Source organism: Pteronotus mesoamericanus, unplaced genomic scaffold (assembly GCF_021234165.1).
Source record: "Pteronotus mesoamericanus isolate MK-2021 breed Mesoamerican mustached bat unplaced genomic scaffold, CSHL_Meso_final contig_101, whole genome shotgun sequence".
NCBI lineage: Eukaryota > Metazoa > Chordata > Mammalia > Chiroptera > Mormoopidae > Pteronotus > Pteronotus mesoamericanus.
Window position 1 is genome coordinate 20,125,720 of NW_026555001.1, and position 20,703 is coordinate 20,146,422.

Consider the following 20,703-nt stretch of genomic DNA (forward strand, 5'->3'; position numbering starts at 1 on the left):
TCTCACGAGACACATGTTTTTAACACAGATAGTACACATTAGGTCAAAAGTTTTGACACTGGGTGCCTGGGTGACCCACTTGGCCTTCCTCTGGGACTGGGACCGGAGCAACCTGGTCTCCCATGGGCACCCAACCCCAACACGTCCCCGAAGGAACTGCATCCTTACTACACATGCTATCAGGGAAATGGGGTTGGTGGGAAGACCAGGCCTTTCCTAGCAGAATTCTTCTCTTGCCCTCAATTCACTAGGGTACTTTTACATACTATTAAACCACAGGAGCCATTTTATAAATGTCATCAGCATAATTTTTTAATATTTTACATAAAAAACTGTATACACAGCTTATAGAACTTTTATGTAAACATCATAAGCTCACCACTTTGTCATTTGTCATTTTATTTAAAAAATAAAAAACAACCAAGACAACAATTTAGTAGAAGTACCACTGGGTGGGGAAGGGAGGGAGAGGAAGGAGGCTAGGGGCAGGTTCATTCTCTGTACAGAAATGCAGAGAAAATTTCACATAGCTTTAGATACTGCCTTGTGAAAAAAAAAAAGGGGGAGGGGGTTTTAAAGAGGCCCCAAAACTTGTTACTGCCCTTTATTAAAATAGTGTGCATACCTGCACAAATAAAATCGCAAAACAGTGTTGCCACTTTAAAAAAAATTAGTGGTTTTTTTTTCCTCTCATATTTTAAAAGTCATCATCATTTTTCCTTAAAACATCAGTAGATGAGGTTACAGCGTACAAGTGTGGTCAGAATGCTACTGTCTTATGCAAATGACAAGTGCATTAAGTGTCAAACGATGAAACAATTGTGCAAAGAATTCTTTCAAAAAAAAAAAAACCCAACAAGTTTTAGCCTTTAAATAAATCAAATAACATCAGTTTCTTGGACTGAACAATTTTCACTTGTAGGACAGGCACAAAGTTCGCTTATGGCAAAACACGCCCCGCAGCACACTCTCCCTCCTCCTGCCCACAGCTGGTGAGGGGTTCGCTGGAGGCTGGCGTGCAGGAGACGTCAATCTGGAAGCTGTGTCCTCTCAGCCCCAAGTCAGTTGCAGCCGTCTTCCCCACGGGCTGGAAAGGCGACCAAGTCCTGTTCACGCTTGGATGGGCGCCTGACCCAGGCTAGGGCTGGTCCACGCCCTGTCACTCCACCCACCACCACCATTAAATAACACCATCCTACCTCCGAAAATAAAATTAAATCTATATTTATATAACACCCTACCCTCCCCAGCCCCACCCCCCTCCCGCAGTTCCCGTGGTCTATGTTACAGACAAGAGATAGCAGGAGCTCGCTGGTTATGGGCGAACATTTCATGGGGCGCGGCAGCACCCCGAGCCAAACTCCTCTTGGGGACCGGGGAAGAGGGGGGCGGTTAGGGAGGAGGAGTCGAAACCTACACACAGCCACACACTCTGAAGAGGCTTGGCTCTTCTGAAAAGGGTGCTCAGGGGACCCTTGGCACTCAGTGGGGCGCCTGGGCCTGTGCAACACAGCCGGACGCACACAGACACTGGAAAAGGGGCGCCCGGTGCCTCCCACGCCGATTCCCGGCGCCAGAGCCACAGCCGCCAGGCGATGGCTGCCGGGTGGGAAGGCAGACTCCAGGCAGTCCGGTGGGGTCCTTGGGAAGACTGGCCCGGGAGGCGGGGCCATGCCGGCAGGGGCGGGCAGGCAGGCGGGCGGGCGAGGTCCTCATAGCACCTTGCAGCAGTTGATGCAGCCGTTCTGGGAGCCGTAGCGCTTCTGCAGCGCGGCGCGCGTGGCTGTCTCGAAGACCTCGCGCACGCCCTCCTTGGTCTTGGCCGAGCACTCGAGGTAGTCGTAGGCTTGGATGCGCATGGCCATGGCGCGGCCGTCATCAGTGCGCACGGGTTCCTGCTTCATGCGGGCCAGCTCGGTGCGGACGTGCTCGTCACTGCGCAGGTCTTTCTTGTTGGCCACCAGGATGATGGGCACGTTGGGGCAGAAGTGCTTCACCTCGGGCACCCACTTCTCGGGGATGTTCTCCAGCGAATCCGGGCTGTCCACCGAGAAGCACATGAGAATCACGTCGGTGTCCGGGTAGGAGAGCGGCCGCAGGCGGTCGTAGTCCTCCTGACCCGCCGTATCCCACAGCGCCAGCTCCACCTGCTTGCCGTCCACCTCGATGTCGGCCACATAGTTCTCGAAGACAGTGGGCACGTACACCTCGGGGAACTCGTCCTTACTGAACACGATCAGCAGGCACGTCTTGCCGCACGCGCCATCGCCCACCACCACCAGCTTCTTGCGGATGGCCGCCATGAGCGCGCCGGGCCCGGGCAGCAGGAGGGGACCCGCGATCGCCTCGCTGCCGTCCCGCTCGCCGCTCACTGCTCACCTCGAGCTGCGCGCTGGGGACAAGAGTCGCTAGCTGCACCCAGACCCCGCGGTGGCGCCTCCTCTTAGTGCGCTCCGGCTGCCGCGGCGGGGGCGGTGGGGGCGCGGGGGCATAGGGCGCACCGTACGTCTCCGCGCTGCTCCCGGGCGACGGCCGCTCTTCTCGCCCCGGACCCGAGGTCGGCGCCTTTGTGCGCAAACCGTAGCTCAAGCAGCGGACCAGGCCGAGCTTTCCACCGGGCCTCTTTAGGCCTTGCCAAGGGATCTGGAGAGCTCACGACTACGGCCAGACTGCGGTGGCAGACGAAAGCTGCGGCCCTAGCGCCCGCTATTTAAAGAGTTCGGCCACTTTCTTAATATAGCCGCCCAATGGGAAGCGAGCCGACTGAGCTCATCGCTGCGGATTTCGGCTTTGATTGGCCGATTGCTGCAGCCCAGAGGCGGGGCCGGACACACTTGATTGACGGCCCAAGGCGCCGGGCTGGGAGAGGCGGTGACTAAGGAGTCTGCGCTCGGGTAGGCATTGCGGGGCTCTGGGGCCACCAGGGTTCCGTTTTACCTGCAGCTTTTACGCGCGGTGCCGGAGCCCCGGTGCTGGCTGCGTGGAGTCCGCGGGACCTGGCGAGTAGTGCTTAGAGAGGCGGCACTTTGTGGAGTGTTGACGAATTCTTCCCACTCAAAATCCCCCTTTTCTTTGCAAACTCCCGGCGGGTGGTCAGATCCGTGGGGGACGGGGCGGCTTCTTTAACGTGGTTTTATTTTCAAATAAACACACACACACGCACACACGTTTGTTTCCAAGCAAGGTTTTTGGTTTGTTTGGGTTTTTGTTTTTTGGTTGTTTTTTGTTTGTTTGTTTGTTTGTTTTTCCCTTTTAAAAGCGGCCCCTCCCTGGTCTAGTCGGCCACCCTATCCCCCTCACCCGGTTATTCCCTGGGGCAGCCCGAGGTTTGGACCCGTTGATTCCGGAGCCACCGTGAGATGGCTGGACCAGAGAAAAGCCTCGCGGCTCCGCCAAGTCCTACTGCCTACCCCGGCCTGGGTCTCTAGATGAAAATTAGGGAAAAGAGGAACACTGAAAAGGGAAGGATGAAACTGGTTGCAGAATTTTATGTCCACTTGGAGGAAGTTATGATGCAGAAAAAAGAAAAATATAGCCTGGACCCCGGATTACTTTGGACCCTGGTCGCCTGAAGAAGATAGTACAATAAAATTTAACCACCCCACACACCCCGTTGGGCAAGAAGAGGCTGGGGGAAGAAACTCGAAGGTTGAGACACAGCAAATTCGTCCTGGTGGGGTGCTGGGTCCCTAGTCTCCTGTCACACACCCACGCTTAATTCATCCATCCCACAGATCCTGCAGGAGATGACACATCAGATCTGGAAGAACTTAGGTGAGGGCTTTCAAAGGACAGAACAGGTAGGAAGTGGGGAGGGGAAGCAGCGTTGGCCTTCCGGGAAGCAGGAGCAGCATGAACAAAAGCAGAGGTGTGAAGAGGAAGACAAAGGCTAGGAACAGGGACTGGCTTAGTGTGGCTGCACTGGATGGAGAAAGTTGAGACTCGGGTTGGAGCCCATGGTGGAGGGCCAGAGCGCCAACTGAGCGGGTTGGCCTTACAGCAATTGGGGAGGCAGGGCAATGCCTGTCAGGTTTTCAGCAAAGGGGAGACCCACCACATCAGGTTTTTGCTTCATATTTCCTGCTCCCTCTGTACATCTGGAAGCTGTTGGAGAGCCAGGATTCTTTCTGATCTCCACATCTTGAAGATCTAGCACAATGCCTGACACTGCAAGAGTCTGCAAATGACTGGAGAATTCATTTAAATGTTCAGAAACTCAGTTGGAACTTTCTGGGGGTCTCCTACCTCAAACTCCAGATTCTGCTTGAACAACCGTCCGATCAAACCCACGCCACCAGCTGTAACTGAGCCCTGGTGTTTTTACCTATGATTCATAAATTGAGATCTAGGTCTCTAAAATGGACACCACAGATAGAAAATCGGGTCGAATAAGACCATGATACATTATGCCACCAGCTCCTAGGGCCCATCCTATAGAGAACAACACATTCAAAGGACCAAACTGCTTCCTTCACAGTGAATTAGCTCCACACAATGCCCAGCTTTTTGTTTTGTTTTACTTTTGTTTTTCAGATCTAAGGGACTGAACTGTCAATAAGTAAATAATTTTTCCACAGTGGGATCCCATGGGAGAAAGTAAGTTATTTTGATCATTGGCTTAGTGTTATCGAACAGAAGCACTTTGTCCACCCGGCACTCGCAGAGCCAGACACCAAGAACTGCAGTAAAGGAAGACTGGCTATTTTATTATGAATGGCACCACCCAGGAGAATGGGAAGCTAATGCTAAAAAAATTTTAAAAAAAGCCTGCTCCCCAGTGTTGTGTAGGTTATAGATGGATTATATAGGACAAAATCGTAAGACACTGTGGGTTAGAGGGTTCAAGGTTGTGCTGGAACTGATTGGTAAGAGGTGAGGTAAGGGTAATAAATCATTTCTTCAGGTCTTGAGGACAGTTCTGAAATCCATTAAATCGTCCATCCCTCTGTCTGGTTTCATGGACAAGTAACTAGGGAGTCTTTCTACCTTAGGGCTCTGGAGCTGAAACAAAACTTAGGTCAAGATGTTATCTTTAGCCTGCCAGAGATCCAGAACTCTGACCACTAGGTTCAGCTACTGTCTTCCGCTGCCTTGGGGGTTGCTGATTATCAATGGAAAGGGCTAGGTCTCTGAGGGGTATACACAGAGAAACCACGCTATGATTTCTAGAGCTAGGATTTAAAATTGAATTTAATCAAAGTCATAAAGACCCTCAGTTTTATTAGGGACCCAGTCTGGAAATTTTTTATTTCCCTCCTTATCCTCCTTTTTGCTTTTTCTGTTTCTTTTTCTTCTTTTCTTTTTTTTCTTCTTTTTTTTTGTTAACATATTAGAAAACTTGTATCTGAATTTTTCTTTTTTTAGTCAAAAACTTTTATAGCTGTATTATTAACACTGCTTTCCTTGGTCTTAACATAGGTTGGAAATCCTGGCCATGTTCTTTAAGCTTCAAATATTTTAAGAAATCAATTAGAAGTTTGTGCTGTGTGTTTTTTAAAAAACTGAAATACAAAGAATCAGGAAGAATGATTTAGTTCACTCATTTTCTGATTTTCAGATACATTATATGAGGTGTTCCAAGCTTGAATTTCCGTAAAATAATTTCTAAAAATATTCAGCTGGTAAATATGCCAAAGTAAACAAACGGAAAAATCTGTGTTCTGCAGCAACTTCTTTTCATGGTATTTTTTTTTTTTCTCCAGGATACTTCTGTCCAACGCAAGCTCTGAGGAGACTGGCTACTTCAAAGATTGCTCCACTCACAGGATAAACTTTTCCAAACTAGGTGATGTGCCTGTCTCCCCGCTTCCTGGTACACTCCCACTGAAAAGCACGGATAAAGTTGATTGTCTATGAGAACAAATTATTTTAATAATTAACTTCATTAACATAGATCCATTGTATGACAGATACGCGCGCCAGTGAGAGAAGGATGTTATCCTTCAGACAAGAGAAGGATGTTAATCTGCCTCCAATCTTCATCTTAATTTATTCGGTCTTTATTTTGCCTGGTGTCTCCTATAGATCTGTAAATCACCCCCTACCTCCCCCCAGAAGAAAACCAGAGACTGGAGTGTTCATTAGATGTTAGCGCCACCTTGTGGCAATCTTTATATGTCTTTTTTCCTTAAAAAAGCAAGCCCATATGATTATTTTAAAACCTTATCTAATTAAAAAACATGCATTTTGTGACTTTTTATTTTGAGATATATCATGGAATTTAAAATCCTAAAGGATGTTTTAAAAAATTCTTCACATATATGCTTATACACATTTAACTCTTTATATGCACTTTTAAAAAAATTAATTCCTAGTTAAATAGTAACATAAAAAAGAGTTACCATAAAGAGTTACATAAAAAGTTACTAAAAAGAGTTACATAAAGGCTATAGATAGTTTAGATAAAAATGGACTTCGTTGTTTAATTATAATGTACATAAATGTAAAACAACTTCAACCACAAAAATCTGTTTTTTCTTACAGTTTTAAAAACGCCATTATTGGATATTCTGGTATAATTAGAAGTAATAATTCATTTACCAATAAACATTTACTGAGAGCCATTACTTATAGCTAACTGATTTTTTAATTTTCTTCTAATTTAAGGAGTAGCTTAAAATCTCTAGGAAAATCTTCAATCTCCATCTCAATGCAATGAGTTTTAAAAAGGGACAGGCTCTCCTAGAATAGCCATACTATTTCTCATGGGAAAACCGACAAGGTCCCACCTGGTTGGTTTGGGACCGATTCAACCATGAGTTATGTAATTAAGCAATCAAGCTACTTTCCAGGGTTTCCAGCTATGAGCAGCAGCAGGTAAAACCTCCCTCACCTGCCCTGAGGTAGTGACCCAGTGTAACCCAGGCCTAAGACAGAGACTGGGCTCCCAGGAGAATCACCATGGCTACACCGTTCAACTTCAGAATGTGGGCATTGAACTCTGATCAGACCCCCTATCTGCCCCCTATCTGCCCAGCCCAGAAAAGTAGGGAGGGCAACAGAGCAGCTCCTAATAGCTCTACAACTACACTGTCCCCTCCAGTAACCAGCCGCACGTGGCTGTTGAGCACTTGAAATGCTGCTGTTGCCACTGAGGAAGTAAGTTTTTAATGTTACCTAATTTTAATTAAATTAAAATTAGATTTAAAAACTGATATTCAGGGTGGGGGAAATAGGGAGGCGTTAGTCAAAGAGTATAAACTTCCAGTTATAAGATGAATGAATTCTGAGGACCTAATGAATAGCATGATGATTGCAGTTATTAATACTGTTATATACTTGAAAGTTGCTAAAAAAATATGTTAAATGTTTTCCTCACAAAAAAGAAACCATAATTATGTGGTGTGATGAAGATGTTAGCTATGGTGGTAATCATTTTGCAACATGTATCAAATCAACACATTGTGTGCCTTAAACTTATACAATGTCATATATCTCAATACAGCAGGGTTGGGGGGGGTAAGGGGGAAGAATTGAATGAATACTGATATAAATCACTAAAAAAATAAAAATAATACTTGGTTCAATTATTGAGCAACTTTTATTTATGTTTGAAACAACATGGATGTGTGAATCTGCCTTTTCCTACTGGAAAATTTATGAAATCTAAATACAGATTGAGTATTTTTTCTATGAAAATTTAGTGCCCAAACTGAGATGTGCTGTAACTACAAAATAAATGCTAGAATCTGAAAACTTAAATGGAAAAACATATTAAAAAGTTCATTAATAATTTTTATATTAATTACAGGCTGACCTGGTAATATTTTGGGTATAATAGACATGTATTTTAATGTCTGAGATTTAATAGGTTGGATATATTTGGATATATAATTCACGCTAGTTTGATGTTATTGTGGTTTTTGATATGACAACTAGAACACCTTAAATTACACGGGCAGTTCACATTGTATTCCTATTGCATAGCACTGCTCTAAAATGTCTACAAGTTCATATGCCTGTCTAGCTAATCCCTTGCTCAGCATCCTCTTGGGAGTCATCTTTACATAAGCTCCCTGGAACTGTTACCTTAAAACAGCCAGTCAGGGCACTGGGGGGTCTCCCCCATTGGTCAAGATGACAGCAGGGGGAGATTCTTACACTGAACGTGTGAAAAGCTAGCAAGATCATTGGATACAACAAAAGCCCTTCTCCACCCCTCCAGTACCAAACTGGGGCGTGAGACCAGGGGAAAGCAGGCGCGTGTGCCATGGAAGTCAAAATGGTGCTGGCAGAGGTTCTGGACCAAAAACGCCTGTCAGTCTAGCCTGAGAAAAGAAGCAGTTGATTTGGAGGTAGACCCACCCAAAATGCATGAAAGTTTGGGAAGTCGATTGGCCATTTTAGAAAGCACCTGGTCCATTTCAAGCCCATGCTAATATAATCCCAGGAGAACAAAGAAGCTGGCTCTGGCTCCTGACCCGCACTCACATGGTGCGCTCACCTGTTCTCACCCGTTAACAGCCCAAAGCCCATGGCGACCGGGAGGGAGCCTTTCCTCTCCCACCCACCTGGCGATGCACTTGCTGGTGGGTTCAAGTGCTCTCTCCCAGGAGTGTGAGACCATGTAGCCCTAGCGGCTGCATGGCCCAAGGCCCTGCGGGGTGCACATCCAAGCTCGTTTTTTGTTCGATTACACAACCCTCCTCTTCCTACTGGTGTCATTCCCTCCCTTGTCCTTAGCTCAATGCTGGGTGTCACAGGGATGCAGACCCTCAGATGCGCGCGGCGGTCGGAACAACCTGGAGCCTCCTCGTCCCCCCTTCCGCCACTGCTTTCCAGGCCGAGCACCTCCACCCAGCGCTTCTCCCCTGCCCCCCAGTGCAGCAGGCCCTCCCCAGCCTGCCCGCCTCTCGTCCCAACACTAGGCGGTGCTTACTTTTTGTATTTTATTTTTCAATGACAGTTGACATTGAGGACTACTTTATATTCGCTTCAGGTGTACAGCATGGTGGTTAGACAATGACATAGTTTACAAATAGGCTTTCCTGAACAGTAGAAGCTGTTGGGGCGTTGGGGCGTGGTAATTTATTTTCCTTTCCAAAACAGAGAATCAAAATCTAAAACTTGTCCAATTTTGATAGAAAAGTGGGGCTTGTCGACTCGACTGTTTTCTGGAACTCTCCTAGCAACCCCAATCTTCTCAATTCAATTCAGTAAACATGGCTTTAGGGAGTGAGGAAGAGGAGGTAAAGGCACAAAGATAAGTTAGGGTCATTATCGGAGGATCAGTTCATTAGCTAGATAAATGGTGCTGTACTCCTGAAACTAATATAATATTGAATGTCAGCCATAATGGAAAACTTTCCTAAAATTTAACAATAATAAAATAAAATAAAGACAAGCAAGGCTTAGGCCCAACATATACGGACACACACACCCCTATAGGATGTGTCAGCACTAACATAAAGGAAGGGCGGGGCTGGCTTCACACAGGAGGTCGCACTTGAGCACGGCCTTGAATAACAAGTCGGATCTTTCCAGAAGAAAGAGGTGCCCAATTTGCACCACCCGAAACGTTTACTGTGTGGATTTTTATCAGGAGCCATCCGAGGGAAAAGGAGAAGCACAAGGAGCACAAGGAGAGAAATGTTCCTCCTTCCACGTGAGCCCCGCCTGATCGCAACAGTGTGGTGAGGTCATCTGGCCTGAGCGGGGCGGCCGCTGGAGGGAAAGGAGGAAAAAGGGCACGGGAACTTGCCGTTACGTAAGTGCGGTTGTTACAAAATCCTCCCCAGCAAGTGCTTGCTGGTTGTGTGGCAAATGCAGAAGTTGCACATACATTTGTTAATTTAGCCAAAACCACAGGCAGGCGGTGCATAGATGCAGTAAGCAGAAGAGAGCAAGCCTCGTGGCAGGAGGCTGAGGACCTATGTTCTAGGTTTTCCAATTCCTAGCTGTACGGCCTTGGGCAAATCATCCTTCCTGGGTCCCAGCTTCCCCGCTTGTAAAATAAGAGGGTGAACACAGCGGTTAGAAGCTGAAATGTTGCCCATGGGGTCCCGCAGGTAACTTAACGGTAAGACATTAGGCAGCAGTGGACACCGTCGGGAGCCAGAGAACATGCTATGGCTAAGCCAGAGACCTTCAGAGCTTCAAAGCAAACCGCTGTGCTGTCCAGAAGAGGCACAGGCAGAGCGGGCTACGTTTGGCCAGCACAACCAGTCTGGGGTCCCTGACTAGGCGAATTCCATTTTTAACCAGTCAAGGGGACACACCTGCAGAAAGTAAGAGTTCATATTTTTATAAAGTGGAAAAAAAATACTTTTATAGAGTAAAAACCCCTTTTTATTTAATTTTATTATTCAAGATCCTCTTTTACTTGAGGTGCTTACACTGAGGTCCAAAAGATGAAGTATTCCAAAGGATGGAATCCAGGGAATCATGGTCTCAAGTAAGAATAAGTTATTGTCACAGCTGAGAGGGGGTGGGTGTTCAGCGGAATGGAGGGTGTTACCTCCTTAGGTCAGCCCAGAGGGCAATAACACCAAGTTTTTTTCTCTCTTCCCTTTTTCAGTCTTGAAAGCAAAGCAAATGATCTAATCAAAGTATTTCTTCAAAGATGATTCACCTCTCTTGTTCTCTTATGAAGTCAGAATGTAGCAATGGGGGAGGAGTTGAATTCACAATGGGTTTCCACACTCCAATGTGTTACCACCAGAGATGTGTCTGTGGCTATTTATAGAGCAAGAAGGGGTCTATATTAGGAGCCACCGCTTAGGACCAGGAAATCTGGGGAGCAGGAAGCATTCGTGGGGAGGCTGCAACGGATACACTGCACCCCGTCATCCCAGGTCTCTGTTTCTGTTCCTGCTGCTCAGGTCAGTGGAACATGGTTCAGCTAAAGAAACTCTTCGTCTTGAGGCTCCTCAGTCAAAAAGGAGAACATGAAAAATCTCTTTTGGAGAACTCTGGAATGTGGAGTCGTACAGCTTCTGCTCAGCTCGGTCACCATAAGAAAGAAGCTGCTGCATTTATGCCTTGGAATTCTCAGTGCTGTGCCTAGAAAGGCCACTCACTGGTTCATTCTGCCAACGTGTTAGGTGCTTCCTGTATGCCAGGACCCCAGGAGAGGGCCTAGCTGCCATGCTTTAAGGAGCTCAGGGACTTTGTCTACTGGGCCCCAAACAGCTATTAAACTGCCTACATCTACATGCGGTAGGGACAGGGCTTGAGCTTGGCCGATAGGAAGGACATCGTGACAACTGCTATGTTCATTCAATCATTCATTAGGCAAACAGGCTTTGTGACAGCAATAGGTTACAGGAAGAAATCACTAGGAGTCCCTGTCCTCAGAGGAGATCCCGTTCATACATAGAAACAGCAATGCAGCGTAACAGTCATAACAATTCAACTGACGGTTTCAGTCGAGTGTGGTAAGTGCACTGATGGGTAGACACAGAGGAGGGGCCTGTGGAGATCAGAGAAGGTTTGAACTGAGTGGCATACAGCTACTTTGGTGCCCCTCATCAACCTACATGCCGCCCTTCACATGTTCATCTCCTGTGTGGACCCCTCCCATGACGAGTCTGAGTTTGGCTGTGTGCTTAGCTTAAGCCAAGAGTCATTAGTAAGGACGATGCAAGCTGCAGCTTGCAAAGCACTTGCGCAATGGAGCTCGCCCTCTTGGAAAGCTTCTTCCTGGAAGCTGGCTGCCATGGTCTAAGGAAACACAATCAGCCATGTGAGTGGCGCGGTGGTGAGATCACCCCTGAGACCTGCCCGCAGCCCTGGCAAAGCACAGCTGGGTCAGGAGTCCTGCCAAAATCATTCTCTGTGCTTAGTCATCTCTTGAGCCCATGCTGGGAAAACAGCACCCCCTGGAGGTAACTCCTTTCCTTTCCCCCTACAGCTCTGACTTAAAGCTCCATTGTCATGAAATAAAACTAAGCATGCCATGGACTTCTTTATGTGCTATGACTCTACTCCAAGTACAGATGGGTTGGCAGCAAGCCAGTGTTGAAGAAATTGGGCTTTTATATTTTTAATCACAAAATGATTGAAGCACAAGAAAAATATGGAGAATGGCCCCTGCTGGTGTGGCTCAGTGGATTGAGCATCGGCCTGCAAACCAAAGGGTCATCGGTTCACTTCCCACTCAGGGCACAGGCCTGGGTTGCAGGCCAGGTCCCCAGAAGGGGGCACATGAAATGCAACCACACATTGATGCTTTCTCTCCCTCTCTTTCCCCCTCTCTTCCCCTCTCTAAAAATAAATAAATAAAATCTTTAAAAAATAGAGAGAGAGAATAATATCTGCCACCCAGCTTTGCCAATCTTTGAATTTCCCATATTTACTTCAAGTCATTTCGGTACAGATGAAACTCCTGTGTTTCCTTCTCCTCACCCTGCTTCCTTTCAATGTGTCGTATACCACCCCCATGTGCACATTTATACATTTACTATATATGAGTGTGTCCTGAAGAGTATATGGTGGTGGTTTCCATGTTTCCAATTTCTATGCTAATCATATACTTCACATAAGAACCTCTACAGCTTGCCGTTTATACTCAATGACGTTTTTTGAGATTTAGCTATGTTGATGCCGCTCTTGTTTGCTCGTTTTACCTGTATAGTGGTCCATTTCGTGAATACTTCCCCATTCTCCTATTTTTGGGCACTTGGGTTATTTCCATGTTGTTTCTGATATAAACAATGCTGCAGTGATTTGCGGTACAACTGGCTGGGCCAAGATGTACAGGCAGGAGGTCACCTGGGAGACGTGCCTGTGTCAGAAGAGGGAGCTTTACATGTGACAAAAACCCTGGGGAGCATTTCAAATTTAGAGCCTGCAGCAAAGGGCACGGGAGATGTGCCTCTCTCTTTCACCCTGGGAGTCCCATGCCCTGGGCGAGTGAATGTGGCCACCTTTCCAGAAACGTGGTCCCCGACCCCACCCTTACATCTGGACTCAGCCAAAGTCAGACGTACGGATCCTGCTGTGAATTGCTTCTCTTGTCTGTTTTCTCCTTTGGATTTGCAGTTGGAAATAGCAGCATTCTGGCGTGTTCTGGTGATTCATGCTGAGCGTGACAGCGAGAGAGTCGAGACAGAGGGCACGACTGTTTAGAGACAGGGAAATGGGGGTATTATGTGGAAACCAGGAGAAATGATGTTCCACTGAGCGCTTCCTGGGCCATACACCACCCGGCAAAGATCTATTATTCTCCCAGTTCTGCGGGTTCCTTTGTTGGTCTGTCCTGGGCTTCCTTGCCCACTTAGTTTCAGCTGGAGGATTGGGCTGCGTGGAAAGGCCCAAAGGGTCCTGCTCACGTGACTGGAACTTGGTGCTGGCGTCAGCTGGGTCAGCTTGACTGCCCTCTGCTGGGCCTGTCACCCTCCGAGAGGCTAACCCCGCTTCCTTCTGCGGAGGTGTTCGGGGAGCTTTCTCAGAGAGAGGAAGCAGATGCTATAAAAAAACTCTCGCAGGCGAGGCCTGGCATTCACATGGCATTGCTTTCTGCCCAGTTTCATTGGCCAAAGCAAGTCACAAAGCCAGCCCAGCTTTAAGGGCAGAACAAGTTGATACCCCCTCTTCTTAGGAGGAGCAGTCAAGTGATGGGACATTTATTGCACAGAAGGATGGGGACAAGTTGCTTCCGCCATCTTTGAAAACAACCTTTCACAATGGAGCGGTTTGGTCAGAGATGGAAATTTAACCCTCTGGGGGGAGGGGAGGAGAAGCAGACTAAAGGGTAACAGAAAAAATTTTTTAAAAAAACAAGAAAAAATAAAGTGATAGGTTGCATACAAAGAAAAAAAAAAAGACATTTAACACTCACCATTGAAATTTTAACTAGAGCCTTCTGGGCAATTTCCAAAATAGGTCAAGATGTATCATCCTCATCAGCCTTGCTTTCCTGGCAAGCAAGAGGCTCATGGAGGGATAGAGTTTTTAAATTATTGATGGTTGCCCGTGCTTCTCTTCACCTGAAAGTCAAATAAGGAATCTACCTTTGACCTTTGTGAATTAGCTCTTTCAATAACTATTTTTTTAAATGCCTTGTGTGAATAGTGCCTTGTGCTAGCTGCTGAAGGTACAGCAGTGAATAAAAGAGGTCTGCTTTCTCCGATCTCAGAGGCTTCAGTCTATGGAAAGGAAAGAGGCATGAAACAATTAATTATACAGTTAACGATTTAATCACAATGGTGTAAGTGCCACAAGAGAAGAAAGGCACGCGGAGAGAACGTGTAAGTGAGGCCCCGACCTGGTGTCGGGGTGAAGGAGAACTCCTTGAGGAAGACACGGGAGTTAATTTTTGAAGAATAAATAGGCATTACACAAGCTAACACAGTGGGGAAGGGTGGTTAAGAAATATTTAAAACAGATAAAAGCAGCAGGTACTAAGTTCCTAGAAAGGGAAGAAGCCCGCAGGTTTGAGGAATTGAGAAATCAGAAAAGAGAAGAAAGGGGAGAGTTGACCAGACGGGACTGGAGAACAGGCCGGAGGCAGACCGTGCGCGCCTTGTACACCACGTGGAGGATGTGGTCTGTCCTCGACGGGCATGCTCAGAAGCCGAGGCAGAGGCACGGGGGAACAGCCACGTGAGAACACAGCCAGGGGCCGCCCGCTGCAAGCCGAGGAGAAAGTGCTCACCAGAAACCAGATGTGCCAATAACTTGATCTTGGACCTCCAGCCTCCAGGGCTGTGAGAAAATAAGTTGCTGTTGCTCAGGCCACCCAGTCTGTGCCATTTTGTTATGGAAGTCCTAGCTGACCGATACAGTGTGTGAAAACACCGAGATTTATGCTCCTAAAAGATGATCCTGGCTGCTACATAGGGATAGACCCAAGGAACAAACATCGTTCCTTGGAGACACCTGCGTACACACACAGACACCTGTGTCAGCTGGCCTGCATCGGGCCGGTGGCAGGGAGGATGTGAACAGCGATGGGACTGAGATGTGGGCAGGGAGGGCCATTCCGAGAGAGTGGCAGGGATGGAGGCCTGGCCGGAGGAGATGGTTGAGGATTCTAGCGCGTGAGAAACTGAGGCAGCTGGTGCCAATTGTTTTAAGGAGCCTGGCTGTAGAGAGAAGATGAGGGATGGGCAATAGACATAGAGGGAAGTGGAAGTGCAATTCAGTTTTGTTTTCTTTTCTTTTTCCCCCAAGGAGTTTACATTTTGCTTTCTTGTAAGATGAAAGGGAATGAAGCATTTTTCAATGTTCTTGGAAAGGATGTCACGTAAAGGTCCGTGCTGAAGAAACACTCGAGGGAAGACCCAAGCGTCAGGTCCTGTCAGAGGAAGCCCAGGTCCCAAGCACAGGCAGTTTAGGAGAGAAAGGATGGAATGAATGGGTGAAGTTAATGTATAAATGAGGAAGTGAAGGAATGAAAAGAAACTTTCATTATGCTGTAAGCTAGGTTGTTGTTGAGAGGTTGTTGTTGAGACGTTCCCATGTAACCAAGGAAACCTACCCATGAAGGCAGCTTAGGCTTTTTCCTCTTTCGTCAGCTGGTCATTTCAGATCCTCCCTGCGGCCATGAGCATGGGGGAGGGGCACAGGTGCAGCTGTGGTGGGCGGCGTGCGGTTTCTGGGCTCCCTGCTGACCGGCTCTCTGGTCCCGCTCCCTCTGCATGGTCACTTGGTGCCCGATGCTCAGAGGTTCTATCTGCCCTAGGGCCCAGATATATGTCAGAGGTGGTTTTTTAAAAGACATTTAGTTCTCTGCCCCAGAAGTCATGACCTCGTTCCCGGAACCCAGGGGTCTGCATTGTGTTTCTCTCACCGGGACTGGCCACAAACTCTGCATGGCATCTCCACCTACCGCTGGCATCGCCGCCACCGTAGAGTCAAGCAGATCATATAGCCCAAGTGACAGAGGCGCTGTGGCTGCAGCCAGGACCCGCTGTAGGGCCCTTTCTTGGGGTCCAGTGGACGGGCCGGCACAGCCCAGCCGGCCTTTCCCAGCCCACCTGGTGGCCCGCGAAGGGAGTCAGCGTGTAACTTAACCAACCCCTGCCAGGTGCTCAAGTCCTTAGACATTTGCTAAACGCTTTCTTTTTTTCTTTTTAGAGTTTAAAGGGAAAGAGAGTTTATTAGTGAAGCGTGCTCAACGCTTTCTTATTCCATCCTTTCCACTCCCTTAAGAAGCAGGGAAACAAGGAACTTCCTCCTTGTCTCACAGAGGAGAAAACTGAGGCACAGAGAGGTGAACAGACTTGTTCAAAAATACTCCACAGTGTGAGATAAAACCAGCAAACCAATACTGGGTGCCTCCCAGTAGGCAAGAAAGTCATTAAGAAACAGGGTGAGCGGAGGCGAGAGGAGTAGAATATGAGGGGAGAGGAGAATGTGAAGGCTGCTTCTCTGCATCCACTCAACTGGGCTACCGGAGGCCCAGGCAGCTGGTAAATGTTGTGCCTGAGTGTGCCTTTGAAGGGGTTTCCAGGAGAGATTTGTGGATTGAGGGAAGAAGATCGCCCCACCAACATGGCGGCATTCAACCTGCGGAGGGCCCACGCGGAGCAGAAAGGGGGCAGGAGGGCGAATTTGCTTTCCTTGCGTTGAGACTCCGTCTTTTCCAGCGCTGGGGCCTCGCGCTCCTGGCACTCAGGCCTTCTCTGCTGGTCGCAGGAGCCACTTGGCCCCTCCCCGTCCCTGGACTCGAGCATCTTTAAGAGTGCACAGGTGAAACACAGCGCATGCTCACACAAAAAGAATTTGTTGTTCATCTGAAGTTCAAATATCTCTAGGCATCCTCTCTTTTAGTTCTTACTAAATATGGCAACCCTAGTTTCTTTCTTTGTGAATCGGGGAGCCACCAAAGTCATGGGCATGCACAAAGGCCTCAGGCAGGCTGCTGTCATCACGGATGGCTTCCAGGGGAACAAACCTGGCCCCTGGGGCCAATGGCCTTCTAACCCTGGGTGGGCGGGGCTGTGAGTCAGCCTGAGGGAGGGCGTGGGGGCTGAAGTAACCACACAAGGACGTCTCCCTGACGCCAGCAGTAAACAGGAAGTTTTCTCCCCCACCCCCGCTCTTCTTGCCGTCCTTAAAAAGGCTCTAAACTAGGCTTCGGAGCAGTAGCTGCCGTTTGGCAATCCTAAACTGGGTCCCCAAGCTCCCAACCCAGTGGTGCCTCCAGTTTTCCAGTCCCCGGGCCAGAGGAGACACCTGCACCCAGTTGCCTCCTAGCGCTGGGGTCCAGGCCAGAAAGAGAAGCCCAAATCTGATTTGGCAAGAGGAGGAGCTTCCCTGCAAGGCATGAAGGCGCCCAGAAGTGGGCGAGGTGCTGGGCGGGTGGATTCCTGAGCCCCAGGCTCTGAGACAGTGAGAGACGGGCACCGAGGGAGGTGTGCAATGAGACACCCCTCCGCTGGGCCCGTGGGAGTACGGGCAGAGAGGCAGACACCCCTGGCCCAAGGGGAGCACCCGGCTGCTTCATCATCCGCTCACTTGCTGCTTGGCCTGTCATTTAGCTGCTCCGAGCCTCAGTTTCCCCTCTGAGAAACAACAATGTGCTACTGACCCTGCCTGTCTCCTCAGGCTAATATAAAAATCGATCTCCTCAGAAAAGGTTTTGTGAACACTGAGTTGCTATTTCAGTCACAAGTGTGAGAAACCAGACATGAGCCAGATGAGGATGAAGAGGAATTTACTGGCTCAGAGGATCAAAACCCAGGATAGAGAAGGGAGGTGCTTTCCTCTCTCACCCCTGCAGCTCCCTGCCAACCAGTTCCTTCTCCTGTGGGTCTCGCTTCTCCCATTAGCCTGGAGCATCTGCCAGCTTCGCCTGCAAGAGGAGCTCCCCTCACCTCTTAGTAGGGGCTTGAAGAGTCCCAGAGAAGGTTCTCATTGGTCCCACTTGGGTCACTTGTCCACCCGTGGATATGGGGTACTATGTTTTGCAGCTTTTTCTAGAACTACAGGTTTGGGAGGCTCAGTTCCCCAAAAGAAAAGAGGTATTCTCCTAGAATGGCGTAATGTGATGGAAAGGTGTCTGCTACAATGGAGATATTGTTCCATGTTAGTAGTATTATTACCACTGGCATCAGCGTATGTTGGCTACAGTTTCCTAATTCCCATTATCCTTGGGCGAAAAAGTGTGCAAGGGCCTAGGCTACAGAACTCACGCTGCCTGAATTCAAACCCTGCTTCTACCGCTTTCTACCCGTGTGACATCAGGCAAATTGCTTAACCTTTCTGTGTTTCAGTGTCTATGTTTGTAAAGACTACATCAGTTGATACACGTGAAGTGTGAAGGATACCACCTGGTCCCAGCCAGGGGTTAAATACATGCTCGTTACTGTCAGAGAAAAACCAAGGGAGCCGTGCCTAGGAACCCCTGTGGGAGAGCGAACCCGGGGTGAAAGCATTGCTCCTCGCCTGCTCTCCCCGCTCTCGCTTTCTTCCAGAGTATCGCTTGCAAACTCTGGAACCGGCGTTCAGCAGAGCCGTACCGAGCTGCGTGGTGCACCCGGAGGATTTCCCACGTTGCTAGAAGAAGTTTCTCTCCTCCAGAAGCTCACCACCGAGGGAGGGAGGCAGACACATAAAGAGCGGGCTTCTCTGCAAGCTGGTTTGTGCTGGTTAGAAGTGGATCCGGGGTTCGGGTGCAAAGCTCCGTGGGGACTGAGGCCAGATGCAGCTGCCTGGAGTGAACAGCGCCAGAGCTAAGACCCAACACAGGGGACGGGTGAGAGTTTGCCAGGCCAGGAGAGGGCGCTGTGCTAGCTAGTCCTCCAGCAGCCCGAGTCTCAGCTCCCGGCCCACACTTCACCTTGCGCTGCTGGAGCTCAGCACGTTCCAGGTGTCCCTTGTCAGCTGGTTTCCTGCTAGGTTCTGCCGATGGGAGCACCAGAAGCAGACTGGCAGGCATTCTTGTTTGCTCGAGGTGTCCTGCCAGCTTCTCCCCAGCAAGAGCCCATCCGCCTGGAAGCAGCAGGGAGCAATGCCAGGTCCGTTCATCCTCAGAGGAGGGCAGCCACAAGAAAGCTATCAACAGAGAGCAGGAGCTGAAAGGCTGGGGATGGGGACAGGCAAGTAAACCAGTGGGCGAGTGGCATCAGAGAGGCTCCCAGGGGACAACAGGTAGGGTCAGGTGTTTAGATGGCTCTCGTGTCCCTCACTTAGTACCAGAAAGGGGCAGCTGGAGGCAGGAGCCAGACCCAGGGGCCTGGGCCCAGGCAAACAAAACACCCAAACACCCCAACACCCCCTCAGCCTTCCAAGCACTGATGAATTGTTGCGACATCACCCAGGCTGGACCCAGGGCCAGGACTCTGAGTGTGGTGGGTGAGGAGCGGAGGTGGCTCTAGGGATAGGAGGTGGTGAAGGCCACCCCGACCGCAAGGGAGCTGCCTGTCCTCTGAGCACCCAGGGGCCGGCCTGGACCAGGCCCTACCCCCACATTAAGAGGACAGATCTTTGAGAGCTCCTCCTTGTGGCGCGGTCTTGAATCTCCAGCCTGGGGCGTGAGTATTGAGACTGTGCAGGAAGTAAGCACATGTGTGTACGTGGGGGCGTGGGGGCAGCTGTAAAACAGGCCTGGTAGATTTCGATGCGGTTGGTCACTCCCTTGAACAGCTTATTTATGGCATCAAAAGTGTACGTCTCCAGCACTCTTATTCACGTCCGAGGCTTCTATTTCCACCGTTATTCCTTTGTATGCATCCTCCACCTTGACGTGGAGTTTGAGCTCCAGACATGCAGACTCACTTGATTATCTCCACAGGAAAGTCCCACAGCATTTCCAGCCAAAAGCAGTAAAAGGCCTCCCTTTCCTCCAAACCTGCCCCTCCTCCCTCTTCCCTATTTCCACGTTCACCAAGTCACCCAGGCTCAACCCTGAGAGCCATGCCTGCCATCGCCTCCTCACCCGCAGCCAGGACGCCGGCCAGTCCTCCCCCGCGGGGAGTCTCCGGTCCGCCCGCACCCCTCAGGCCCGCTGCGCCCACCTCAGGCCCCTGGAGAGCTGCCCTCGTCCTCCGCTCCTTCAGCGCAAGGCGCCCCACGCACCCCCAGACCGCCGCTGTCCGCTCCAAAGCTGCAGCTGAACCCAAGCCCCAGTCCTCCCTTGGGGGCCCCCCATTATCTGAGCCCCGTGGCCCTCACTGGACACCCCCTCTCCTCCCTGGACCACCCAGTCAGGCCGCATCACACTCCCAGAACAGCCCGCAGGGGGGACGCCCCCAGTGTGGGAGCAGGAGGCTGGGTGACACTGACTTTAGAACGAACCGGTTGCCCCCAGAGACGGGGTGGAATCTCCCCCCGTTTGAGGCTCACACTCGAGAGGCCGCTCCCTGGGCTGTGATGATTAACAGTCGTGCTGGCGCCGGGATCGATGAGTCTCAGACAGAGAAGGGGCTCCCGCAGCAGGGCCGCCACACAAAGGCACTAGGTCAGCGTTGCCCGGCTCCTCTGTGGCTCACACAACCCGCAGGGCCTGCGGGACCCGCCTGTGCCCAGTGAGAAGTGAGAGTGACGCTGTGTGCTCCTCTCTGCCAAGTGGCTCTTTCTGCCCCGTTCTTGTCTCACCTTCTAAGCGTTTCTCTGCCTTTTTGTCTTTCACCAGATCGCCTGGCACTGGTGATAGGCTGGTCTAGTCCCCTCTCATGGGAGGCTTGCTCTAAAGATGCTGTTCACCCTTCACTCCGTGCAGCGTGAGAGCCACTTGGGCTGAAGGGGGACTTCTCAGGGAAGACACAGGGGAGAGGGAGGGGGACTCTGTGCTGGGCAATTAACCAAAATGCCACA

The 20,703-nt window shown here is 49.6% G+C and overlaps 1 protein-coding gene across 1 annotated transcript; it reads right to left on the reverse strand.

The window, feature by feature from the left end:
- Positions 1–285: 285 nt before the first annotated feature.
- Positions 286–2,735, reverse strand: RHOB (ras homolog family member B). The gene has a single exon (XM_054569234.1). It carries the CDS (start codon positions 2,301–2,303, stop codon positions 1,713–1,715), a length of 591 nt encoding a protein of 196 aa, XP_054425209.1. The 5' UTR covers positions 2,304–2,735; the 3' UTR covers positions 286–1,712.
- Positions 2,736–20,703: the final 17,968 nt, after the last annotated feature.

Excerpts from the sequence above, each read along its gene's own strand:
- RHOB (XM_054569234.1), bottom strand. The coding sequence starts at position 2,303 with ATGGCGGCCATCCGCAAGAAGCTGGTGGTGGTGGGCGATGGCGCGTGC.